The sequence below is a fragment of the Crocodylus siamensis genome, chromosome 9 (assembly GCF_052110815.1).
Source record: "Crocodylus siamensis isolate JL-2025a chromosome 9, ASM5211081v1, whole genome shotgun sequence".
Taxonomy (NCBI): domain Eukaryota; kingdom Metazoa; phylum Chordata; order Crocodylia; family Crocodylidae; genus Crocodylus; species Crocodylus siamensis.
This window is the reverse complement of record NC_143403.1, coordinates 56103664-56116579: the sequence shown is the minus strand read 5'-3', so window position 1 is coordinate 56116579 and position 12916 is coordinate 56103664. Positions and strand designations below refer to the sequence as shown.

General features: G+C 46.9%; 1 protein-coding gene across 11 annotated transcripts in view; it reads right to left on the bottom strand.

The window, feature by feature from the left end:
- Positions 1-3039: 3039 nt before the first annotated feature.
- DEPDC5 (DEP domain containing 5, GATOR1 subcomplex subunit) overlaps positions 3040-12916 on the bottom strand; it is a 76865-nt gene continuing 66988 nt past the window's right edge. For all 11 annotated transcript variants that reach the window (XM_090061826.1, XM_090061833.1, XM_090061830.1 and 8 more), the window contains 5 exons: positions 9587-9756; positions 8328-8499; positions 6938-6998; positions 5109-5191; positions 3040-3849 (listed from right to left, as the gene is read on the bottom strand). In XM_090061826.1, the coding sequence (XP_089917952.1) occupies positions 3557-3849; positions 5109-5191; positions 6938-6998; positions 8328-8499; positions 9587-9756 (779 nt within the window). In that variant the 3' untranslated portion in view covers positions 3040-3556. The remainder of the gene's footprint in view (positions 3850-5108; positions 5192-6937; positions 6999-8327; positions 8500-9586; positions 9757-12916) is intronic.

Genomic DNA, 12916 nt, shown 5'->3' with positions numbered 1-12916 from the left:
TCTGTGTTCTCCAAGGTGGAAAACAAGGTCAAGTAAACAAGAAGTTTTTGAAAATGCAAATGAGTGGAAGTTGAAAGAGCAACTGGGATACCACTCAAAGACTTGCTGCAGCACAAAAAGAAAATCCCCACAAATCGCGCACCATTAGTTATAACATAACATCCTTCCCTGGAACCTATATGGAAAATCCTCAAACCATTGCAACCCATACCGGTTCTTAAAGAGATCTTTCCAGAACCACCCACCCTAGCCTTTAAGCAAGCACCGAACCTCACTAACCTCATCACCAGAAGCAAACTTCCTATGAACCAAACCACATCAAAATGGATCCAGGCCATGCCAGGTAAAACCTGCCAACACATCTCCACCACTCCCACAATTACTACTCTCCACAACAGAATCAGCACCATTCCTGGATCTTGTACCCATGGGCAACTGGTGCTGCCTTAGTCGGGGGGGGGCATATGCCCCCCCTCTGACCAGTCCCAGAGTGGGGGGTCCCCTGGTGGGCGATGCGGGGGGGGGGGTCCCCCCAGGTGATCCCATAATGGCCAATTGCTGGGGTCAATTGCTGCACTCACTGCAGCTGCTTCCAGGAGTGGCTGTAGCCACTTCCGGGAGCAAGCACCAGCCAATCACTGCAGCCACTCCCAGAAGTGACTGCAACCACTCCCAAAAGTGGCTGCAGTCAGCACAGCGATCAGCCAGCAGTTGCAACGGGGGCACCAGTGTTCCTGCCTACCCCCCCGCCCATTGCCTAAGCCGTGAACGCAGCCATCAGAGGGTGCACAAGCACCCCATGCACTCCCTACATGTTGCCACTGCTTACACCTGCACCTTGAGAAATGTAATCTCTCTCATCCAATGCACTAAATGCCCTGAGGGAAAATATGTAGGAGAAACCAAACAATTGCACACCAGAATGAATCTGCACAAAGTCCATCAAAGACAAAAATATCCAATTACCTGTGGGTGCACACTTCTCAAGACAATCACTTCTCTCCCAACTCTCAGTTCTAATCCTCTAAAGGGAACTTACAAAACACCTTTCCTAAGCGAGCCTATGGACTTCACTTCATAAATCGACTGGATACAAAAAATCGTGGACTTAATATAGACTTTGGATTTATGGCACATTACAACCTGCCTGGCATCTGACACACCAGGTAACCTGCCTCCAGCTGACCACTTGCATTCCTTCACACATTTCCCTCCCTTTCCCCCACCCATCTTTTCCCATTATCTTCCCCACTTCCACTCATTTGCATTTTCACAGACCTCTTGTTTACTTTAACTTCTTTTCCACCTTGGAGAACATAGAACAGCAGCAGAGTCTCCCTATGCCTGAAGAAGCGTGTTTGTGCCCAAAAGCTTGCAAAGAACTTTTTTCCAACTGTTTAGTTGGTCTAATAAAAGATATCACATTTACCCAGAAGAACCTTGCCTGGCTTAGGTGTGAAATTCCAGCATCTAATAAATGGTTGGGACAAGAGTCCTGTAGCTATAATTTCATCTCTAGTGCCTTGGTAAAAGCTAAATGGCAACACTCTGCACACGGGGTTTTGGAAGAAATGCTTATGAAGTGAAATGTATACACTCCCATGGAGGTGCAGGCGAGCACGCTGGGGGCCACAGAGAAAGAGTGCCAATAAGTAGCATGAGTGGCAGGAGCAGCCCATCCACTGCTATTACCTTAGCTTTGTCTTCACTGCAAAGCAGGTGCATAACAAAGTGAGTGGTGGAGACAAGCCACCTCCCTGTAGCTACTGAAGGTCAGCTCTGCCCTCCTTCCTACAACCCCAGCAGATGGTGACTTACACCGAGGCAAAACTGAAAGCATGCCTTGTAGGCTGGGAAATCCTACCCCTGAGTTTACCTTGCCCAGCTAACATGGGTAAAGGTACATCTGGACTGCCCTTCTCTCAGCATGATCTGAACCCAAGTTACCTTAACACGGGGTGAAGATGCAGCTCTCTCCCTACTGAAGGGACCACCCCGCTGCAGTTGCGATGGCAGGAGGCCAGAGACCCTTCAGGTCAGACTCATCAGCAAGCCACGGACCAAGGCGACCCCGCCAGAAGCTGGCAGGAATCCCTCCACGGCCTTCAGCCCAGGGGATCAGGCGGGCTGCTCGCCCTGGGGGCAGGGCCTTGAGCGCCCACCCCAGAGCTCCACTGGACCCACTCGGTCTGGCTCCAAAACCCGCCCCGAGAAGCACCCCACCCGCAGCCGCGCTGGAGGTCCCGCTGCTCCTCGGCGAGCCGCCCTGCAGAGGCCTCTCCTTTCCTGCAAGCAGCAGGTGGAAACGGTAACACGGCCGAGCAAAGGCACCGCGTTGCAGGGCGGAGTCAAGCCGGGGGCCGGCCCGGCCTGGGCCGTCCGAAGACGGAGGCAGCGGAAGGAGGCGGACGACCCGTGGGAGCCGCGGGGGCGGCTGCAGCCCGCCCGGACACGCACCCGGGCTCCTGGAGCCGCCAGCAAAGCTCCGCGCCCCGCCTTACCCCGCGGCAGCCGGCATGGCCTCGCCCCGCCCGGCGCCTGCAGCGAGCCGAGCCGAGCCGCCGCTCGGGGCTCCGCTCCTCCCGCCAGCGGGTCCGTCTGCACCCGCCCGGGCGCTCCCCGGAGCTCCGCGACGCGAGAGAAAGGGTTTCCTCCGCCCAGCCCAGGGCGACCAGAGCTCAGCTCTTGGCTGCGGGAGGCGCCCAGCAGAGCCCATCTTGCCTCCTCAAACAGGGCCAGGGCCCCACGGGGGAGCAGCCACCTAAACCCCAGCCCCGGCTATCAAATGCTGCCCCGCGTTGTGTTCAGCTGGTGCACCTTAAGTTGGTCTGTTCTGATTTCTCCATGAACATGAATGGTGGCCTGCAGCTGAGGGGCAATCACTGGCAACAAGGTACCTTTCTCAGGGTTCAGAGCTTGGGCCAGCAAATCCTGGAAGTCTGAAGGACACGGCGCCCGATTTAGGGCAAACTGGACATAACCATAACCTGTGCAGAGGCAAGGCTGGTCATAAGAGACGCATTCCTTCAGGCATTTCACTTTTGACTTTCTGCATTTTCATTTAATATATTTACATGTATAAACACAGAGCATAAGCATACTGTACATTTTATCTTACATATGCACACAACTATGTCCACACCAAAGATGACAAGGGCAGGGTTTTGCCAGGAATACCGCAGACTTACAGTCCCTGATCGTTTTCACAGAGCAAACGTGGATCGCAACCCTTCCCTGTGATGCTTGCTTCAAATGACCAGTGCTCCCATATTGTTTGCCTCTGCTCCATTTAGCTGGAGTTTTGTCAAGCAGGAGCTGCACCTACTTGAAGTGGGAGGGACTCTCTCCAGCTGATGAATATTGAAGGGACAAGATCCCAGCTTACTCTCCCAAGAGCCCAATCAGCTTCTGTTGAATATCAACAGCAAATACTAGTCAGGCCCCTCTGGGTTTCAGCATTACTTCATCCTAACAGAAGCCCTTTCCAGCTTCTCTGCATCTAGCTCTTCACCACTTGACCAAGCCGTTACTTTTCTCTTATGGACGCACTCTGGTCTCAGGGTGCGCTAGCATGCATCTTATCTAGACAGTCTGTCCAGAACTGGACAAGCCGGTTGTCTTTGTTCCAACAGAAGTCTGTGAAGTCCTTCAGCAACCGATCGGCGAACTTCTCATCCCCGGTGGCGCTGGACCTCCATGTTTTGGTCAGCATGCTATTGTAGGCCCAGTTGTATCCTACGCGCTCCTCACAGAACATGTTCTGGTTGGCTGAGCTGGTGGAGTTGCGCCGCCGTCGCTGCTGCCCAGAGAATTTCCGCTTGGAGTAAGGCAGCTGCAGAAACACAGTCCCTGAGGGAAACAGGCAGGGTTTTAAAGCTGTGACCTGGCCCAGGTAAAGGAGAACTTTGCTTTGCCCAGACACCTGCAAGGACAAGTTCTCCCTAGAGGCTCTTTATTCCCTGGGGGGAAACAACTTCCATATTTTGAGAGCAGAGCCTTTTGCATTGGGAGTGAGGGAAGAAAAGTTATTGTTTCGGTCTTATTCTTTCTAACTTCAGAGCAATCTCCAACTAAGTAACTCAGCTTTCCTGCTGCCTCCCTGCCCAAGCCTCAGCAAAACTCCCAATAGCATTGTTATTTCACTGTGATATAACTTCTTTTTTTCTTTAATTTGTATCCAAAGCTAAATTAGTCAAAACTACATCCATATCCCAGTCCAGAACCATAAGTGGCCCTGCTACTGGCAAACATCCTCCACCCACACCTGGGGCTTCAGATGTTTCCAAATCCTTTGGCAAGCATCCTACTTGCAGGCCCAAGCCTGGAGGCTTGGAGTTCAGATGCCCCCAAGTTTTGCTGGCCTTTAGCCATAAGGGCCTCAGAGCAAACTAGGAAGGAGACTCCCATTTCCACAAACTGGGCTTAAAGCTGCTGCACCTTGGCGGATACTGAACCACGCCAGAAGAGCAGTTCTCCTGCGGTGCAGTTCAAGAAAACTGCCTTCATAGACACAGATAGATGGTATGTCTCCTGCTAGGTCAAGAAGCCACGATGCTTGTCCTGAGTCTTCAAGAGCCTGAGAAACAATGCATGAAGCTTAATTAAATAGCACCAATACATCATCACAATTAGTGAAGGTCAGTAGAGGGTGCGTGTGGACTCCTAAATTTTTCAGTTAGGGTGTTCCCATCAGTGTGTGGAGGGAGGGGAGAGGAGGAAGAAGAGAATTTTTCCCTGAAGTTATGATCTTTGAGATGAGACTACCTGCTCAAGGTACACTCAGAACTTTGGTTTATGTTTCAGTGTCTCCTGGATATAAAAGTTTCAGGAACTACTTTAAAGTTTCCTGTTCAACCTCATGTTTTTCACTAGTGACAAAAATTACTGAAGTTCTGTGCTTATCTGAGGTTATTATTTGTCTCTCCACTGTCTTGTATAGGCTACAGACACCTTGCCCTAGCTAAGACAGCTTTTTTTTTTTTTTTTAGCTGATTGGTAACATTATGAAGATCAGTGCCACTGACTGAGAACACAAACTAGGAGAGGAAAATGGTTCCCTTGCCTGTCTATAATCTCCATGACCTCACTGCCTGCCAAGTATTACTCACCCGTGACATGGATGTACTGGGGCTTGTTCTCGGCTGGGAAGTTGAATGCAGAGGCTGAGTATTTATCCTGCACAAATCCAAATCTGAGGAAACACGCATTAGAAGGAGTGAAGTTACAGGCATAGGGGAAGAGTGCATACGAGGGAAAAGAAGGCAGAAGGAGAACTATGCCCCCATAGTTACTCCACTGAAAGAAGGAACTTCCCAATGCTCACTTACACCACCACTAAACATCACTGAAAGCAAGTGGGGAGAAAATGAAAAAAACCAAGTTTGGCCTTGAGTGCTGGGTGCAGGTTTTGGAACACAAAGTTGGTGCATGGAACAGGGGAACCAATGGACCAGTTTAGGGTGCTACCCAGTAGTCTGTGTTAAAAGGCCCCCATTGTATATACCAGAGGTTGACAATGTTTTTGGACAGAGTGCCAAAAACACCTGCAACCTCAACTTGTAAGATGTTGGCATGCCAGGCACAGACGACTGGGGAGCTACAAGGGGCCCGATCCTTGTTGTGATAGTGCAGCCCCGGCCCCCTCCTCCCCAAGGTTCAAGTGCCAAGCAAAATGCCTTTACATGCCACATGTGCCAGGGGTTGCCTACCCCTTGTATACATATAAGGAGAGACTACAGAACAGAGAATTTCCTAAGGCTGTTTCAAGCCTTAAGGATTGCTTGTACAGACTGGACAGTACTGCACAGGGACCTTCCAGCCGCCCTGCTAGGACTGCTCTACGAATGCTCGTCCCTCTACAGCAGAAGTTCTCAACCAGACTGCCACAGCACCCTGAAGTACTGAGACCTCCTAGAGGGGTCCCACAACAGCAAGGTAAAACTGACACATGCACAGGGCTTTAACATTCGTATGCACTCCTCCTCCATTTGCGCTCTCTAATAACCGTAAAGCAGACAGGAGAGTTGGTTTGTGTTGCAAACCTTCCTTCCTCAACACCCCCATTCAGCACCCTCCCAGAAACAGAGAAGCACAGGACTGTTCCACCTGCCCTGCTTGCCTTTGTTTCCAGGAGATGCCATGCAGGGTCAGATTAGGAAGGGCTGCTTGCATAAGCCCACTACCTTGCTGCTTTAGGGTTATCAGAGAAGCTCCATACAGAAGGATATGCATGTGCTGCAGCTCTTCCCAGTCCAGCTATGCAGCAGGTGCCTGGGACAGCAGTACCTGGCTGAAAAGCACTGAAGTAAGTTGAGGCAACATCAACAATGGTTCTCAACAGGTGATGTCGCCACATTGAAAAGAAAAGTTGTGAAGGGGCGCCCTGACTCTAAAAAGGTTGAGAACACTGCTCTACACATTTTAGTCTGATGAAAACGTTCTCATGTTAGTCAAAATCCAGATTCTGCACAATGAATAAAGAGCCCAAGAGCAGCATTGTGAAACATACTGGCAGTCAAGGACCGTACAGAGGGTAGATAAATCCTTCTCACACAAAGAAGAGTTCAGAAGAATTCCAGGAGTTTCTTCTCAACTTGTTCCCAGCCTCCTCTCTAGGTCTCATATCCCCATCACTCTGTCATTATCAATCACTTGTCACATCCAGATCAGGTGAAGTATTCCTCCCACATCTCAAGCCAAACATACTTCATCCAAATGTACTTCATCTACACTGCCTCCCACACACAAACATCAGAAGACTTTCTAATTAACCAAGTATCTTTCACAGAAGACTTAATGGAAGCAGATGGCACATAGCCAAGGTCTCAGCCTTGACAGTACTGCCTGAAAGCTCCAGTACCCATGTGTACAACCACACTCTCACCATCACCCTATCTGAGGATGGATTTAACTCTTACTCACCTTGCTCTGAACATACCTGTATGCAATTGCCTCCTGGAGTAGATGCATGCGATCCCAGTAAGTTTCAGGTTCAAAACCTGAAATTAGAATCAGGCAAAAGTTACCTAGAACCATTTAGTTTTTACTAAGCCCATGAGGGCTCCTGTGTACTTCCCCTATCCCTTTAAGCCTCCTCCTATAATCTGTTTTTGCTTCCAGCAATTTCACTTAATGCCCAACAGACTATTAATGAGGCATTTTTAAAGATACCACTAATTAATCCATCTATCGACTCTTAGATTGGGTTTTGGAAACACTGAGGAATAGGGAAGGAATAAATGTGGTGTGAAGGAGGGTGCTGTGGTTCTTATAGTCCCTGTGACCATCAGAGTACCAGCTTCCATGCTTGCGATGCCCATTCTGGGTACATTTACAACTTTAATTTTTTTGGCTGGGTTGCAGAGTGGGGTGCATTTAAGGTCAACCACCCCCTCTCTGAGAATCTGTTAACCCCAAATACAAAATATACATTAAGTAAGGGAAGGAAAGTCAAGGAAAAAATGATTATGACGATCAGTGAACATCTCAGCCCTGAAAACAACCTATGCAGAGTCAATGGAGCTACCCATGCCCTATAGCACTCGGAGGACTTATCACCCATTCAACCTGTACAGCTAGACTCTGGGGGGAGTGTTAATGAAAACAACAGAATTGTCTTTTTTTTAAATTGTAATCAGTGTCCCTTTTCAGGTCATCTGTCTACACCATCTGCACTATACACCTTTGTGCTGGGAATGACTGAGCTCTCATCTCTGGGGACACCTCCCAACTGAGGCTTATCGCAATAGTGTCATTGGGAAGGGAGAGGTCATGCTGCACAAAAAAGAACTGACTGAAGTTTCTAGCCCTTAATCTCATGTGCAAACTCTCTTATCCTGAGGTAACCATGGCAACAAAAAAGAGGATGCCAATCATGAAAGTCTACCCAGTGTAACTTCAGAGAAGGGGAGATACGAACAGGTGCAGGATACAAATGCAGGATGGCTAACAAGTGAGACAGGAGCTGCAGCCAGAATGGGCTTTGGTAGTTTTACAAAATAACATAATTAGCAACTTGATACAGTTTTTCTGGGGGCATCTAGTACAGCAACACAGGAGAATGAGCAGCACACAACCCTCCCTGTCAATGCACTTCTTGGTGACAAGCCAATGCAATGGCACTACTTACTGCCTGTGTTACAGAGCTTTCCTCCATGTGCTAAAAAGGGGCTGTGCTCTTGACAGAGGAAGTGAGGAAATGTAATAGCTGGCATCTTATCCAGCCAGTGGGAGAATGGCAGGTGGATTTCCTTTATGCCAGCTGTGCAGCTCAGTGTGACCTATATCTGTAGGAAGTTACCCAAGAGAAGCAGAGGAACACTTCTTACCATCAAACAGATGTTCACTGCCCTCCTTCAGCAAGCAGCTAACATTAAGTGGGATGAACAGCTGTGCTCGGAGTGGGTCTCCATACAGGTAACTGGGTAATGCAAATGGACCCTCCAGGACTGGAACCAGCAAGAAGCCACAGGATGTGGCTTTCCGATGCCAACCCTGAACCTGAAAGGGTTTCAGCAATAGACACATGAAGAGTACTTATGTGCAGAGGAGCAAGTTGTCTTGTCAAGAATAAATCAGCTGTGCTCAGCCATCAGGGGCTTTGCTTGCCTTGCATCCTGAGCATGCAATCATCTTCGTAAGCAAAGCAGCACAAGATTGCAGAATTTAAATGTCTTGCATTCAAAGTCTTGTCTAATTCTATCCTAACCAGGCAACTAGTTGAATCAAAGACAACACGCCCCAAATATGCTTGCCTCTTGTATAATTTCTGGACCAACATGGCCACAACATCACTCTAACATTAACATAAATCAGAAAGTGTTTTAAATGGGGCATTCTCCAGAAACTGATCCAGCTCACTTATTCTGAATGGCTAAACACTGCTGCTTAACTGAAAAGATATGAACAAAACTTTCAGTGGAGGGGGACATATTTGACTAGTGCTAATAGGCCACATGTTAAACAGCTTAGAATTTATAAGTGCCAGCCTTCACACAGAAGCTGTCACATTAAAAACGTAAAGAAAAAATTAAACAAATATAGAGATATTTTTCTTGCATTTTTTTAGTCCTAGCACTAAAAAGAGTTGTGGCTGGCCTGGGACAACAGGCAGCCTGCCTATAAATCGCCATAAAAAATATTTAACTTATTTCCACTTTAAAAATCCAAGACACAAGGGTTGAGATTTACTCCTGTGCAGAGAACCAGCATGAGACCTATGTGCTACTCCAATTGGACTTACATGAAGCACAGGTCTTGTGAATGGGTACACAAGGTAAATTTAACCCCTCAGAAGCAGGAGACTACTACTTCTCAAGTAGAATGATTCGCACTCAACACACACACATTCAACTATACCTAGAAGTGACAGAGCTCCTCACAGAAGCACACATGCACTATAATGAAAGTACTGAGCAAAACTGCCCATCAAAATAAATGCCAGTATCACTTCACAGCATCTTCTACTAGCATACGCACTTCCCATTAGCTTCATATGTATTGTTTTACCCTGCTCCACTGAGTAGGGGACATGCATATCAAGGCAACCTCACAACTCTTTGGCTGTCCAGGCCACAAGAGCCCTTACCATCTCAAAAAGGACTGCTGCTGTCACTGCCATCCAATGCAATTTGATCTCGAAGGCAGCATTCAAGGAGAAATTGCCATGGTAATAACAGCTGCACCACTCCAAGCGATCAGTGCGGTTATTCACATCGACATCCAGTGTCACTGTGCGTTGTTCAGGCACTGTGGCAGCTACACAGGTGGGAGTCAGTAGGAGGGTTAAAAATAAATGTATCCAGAAGAGAAGGAAAGGAAAAAAGTCAGACTAGGAGCGTTCTGGCATGGGTTAGTTTCCCCTTTTGCACTTCCTGGTCAACACAACACAGGCTGGTCTAGATAACAAGAACAAACAGAAGAAAAAAATTCCACCCACCTGAGGGCTTCCTCCCTCCTGAAACATTATCAACAGTTAAGTGACATCTAAACTGAGGCAAAAGGCCACTCTCTGACCTAGAGCATGAGTCAGTCCCAGGACCTACCCACTGAAAATGGACCTAAGCCACAATTTAGCCGTACCAGACAAAAAACACTACAATGTGGCAAAAAGGAGAAGGCAGAAATCTAAAATACATCCAGTAATGCACTCCAAATCAATTCTAATGCTGTTCAGATGTCTCCGTAGAAGATCACAACAGTACATGGTTTCAGATCAGGAGAGAAGTATTTCATGGTTTACAAAAGCAAAAATAAATCAGGAATTAAATGCATCTCCCCAACCCCAAAAAGCCACCTGGCATTATTGCACAGTTAAAGCTGCACAACTTTTCAGTGTTAAAAAGGCAAGAAAATATAAAAGTTCAGGTCCCTGCAGCAATGTTCTCTCTTGATTATTGCACTGACAGCGTTTTCTATCCTGTTATTAGCACTGTAGTAGTGCTTAGAGATCCCCAATCAAAATTAATGCCTCCTTATTTGAGGCACTCCACTAGCACACTGCAAATACCAATCCTTGCCTCAAACAGATTTCGGTCTAAATAGATTGGGAGGGGAAACAGAGATGGAATGGAAAGGACTTTGTCTAAGGTCACATAACAGATTCATGGCAAAGCCAGGAATAGTACTCAGGTCTCCTGACTCCCAGGTCCAGTGTCCTGACCCATAAATTACACTGCTGCTTCTTGCATTTCTGATTAAGTGGATAGTTTAATACACATCCATACTGTTAAATGCTAAATATAAAATGCTGAGGATGTACATTACGGCCATAATACTACTGCAGGAACCCTCACTTTAGCATTTCCCGATCTGTGCATTTTGAACTGTGGTGCATTAATCATTCTGTGGTTTTCTTAGAGGGAAGGTGCAGTGCATGCATCTAACATCAGCATCCCAGTGGACCCAACTGAGGTTTGAAGTCTGTCTCCAAAATAGACAAAGAATTCCTACCTTTGCTTCTACTTTAATTTGGCTGGAGATGGTTCTCCGTGATGCTGGATTACTGTGCTACTGCTATTACTGTAGCTTGACAAAAGAACATGACAAATGCTAATAAAAACAGGTGTTTAGGACCAACTTGGAGAACATCACTCAGATGCTCTTTTGTAAACAAGACTCCTTCTATGCACTTGCCTGATTTTCAGAGAACTCACCTGGTTCCCAATTGTGTCTTGTATCACTGATTATTTAACTAATGACATTATGAACACCGGAGAGGAGCAGACAGGTTATTCTCCAACCATGGACTACACTATGTACATGGCTACAAGTGCTAGTGCATGCATTGCTATAAATCAAAAGGAACATGATTAGGTACATCACAGATTGGATTTCCATAGGGAAGGGAAAGGGAATGATCACTGGGCAATTCATAGGGAAGTGGACAAGGATATGGATTTGGGGGTACATAGAGCTTGTTCCAGAGCTCCCAACACTTGCATGCCATTTTCACATCACAGGCTGACACTTAGGGAAGGTGGGGGAAGGGGGAAGAAATCAAAAACACAGCCAACCAAAGGCAAGAGGGGAACCAGTGAAGTCACGTGGACCAAATGTCATCTGGGTTTAGTAAAGCTTCCTGCCTCAGATATGCTGGTGACATTTTTGGAATGTTTAAAATGAGGAACAGCACAGAAGTGGCACAGAACCTTCCTCCTCTCTGAAAAGAAATGCCATACTGTTTTCTGCAAGAAAATTCCATCATCCTTTTGAACAAACCCTAATGGACAACATGACTGAGTTGCTTGTCAATCAAGGAAAACCAAGCTGGTTAAGGAATAAGTATCCCCATTTTACAGGGGGGAAACAGATGCAGAGGAGGAAAATGATTTATCAAGACTACACAGTGAGATGGTGACAGAGGCCAGGCCATGCCCTGGGGGCCTCACATTGCCTTTGTGGCAGCCTGAGCTCAGGTTCATTTAACACAAGAGTTATGGTAAAAAGGCTGGGTGCAGGCCAAAATAATAGCTTTATCACATGGTAAAGATGGGGAGACAGAAAGAAAAAAACTCCTGCCCATCTCGGCTAGACCACATTAAATGAATCTTTCAGTTTCCAGCCTTCCCCCGATCTCCCCTTCTTTAGTTTCTTGTGCTGTTCCTCTTCAAACGAGGCTTTCAGAGATGCACAAATCACCATACCTTTAGGTTTAAAAGATGCAGCTACAACATAAGACAACAGCTTATTGCTTCTTGTCAGAGATGTCAAATATGTAACAAAACACCACTGCAGATTTTCTTTGTTATTCTTAATTGATAAAGGAGTTTCAGATGCATCTTATAAGCCTGAAGTTACAGTCCAAAAGCAAGGATTCCTCCGGCATGTTTTACAGGGGAGGTACAGAATATGGCAGGAGCAAGTGACTCAAGCTGGCCTGGAAATAAATGAGAAGACAACAAAGCACACAGAAAGACATACAGCCGATGCATTTCACTGGCTGGTAGTGGCAGAAAAGGCACAATTTGGTTTTCCTGGCACTCCAATAAGAAGTCCAAGGAGGTTTTGAGAAAGATATGCAATGTCATCCCCTTACTGCATGTCCTGAGGTTCTCTATTCAAAACCTGTCTCTTTCACTGTTGGGATCTTTTGCAAGCTGTGAGGGATAATCAAATACAAGCGAGTTAACAGGGAACTAGGGTCCATCACAAAGCAGATGACTCATGGTAACTTTCACACAAACGTTGAAAAGTGAAAGCTAAATCTGGACAACTTAACCTGAATGAAATAGATCTAGTTCAGCTTTCACTTAACACAGGGTAGTGGCTGGCATATGAATACTGTAGCTCCCCCACATCCAGCATGCCAAAGCAAGTCCCTGCCCCATACCATGTCAATTCACTTTAGTTTCTTTATTAGCTCATACCAGAGCCCAGAGGCTCTCTCTGGTTATTAAAATGGCAGCCTCGACTAGTA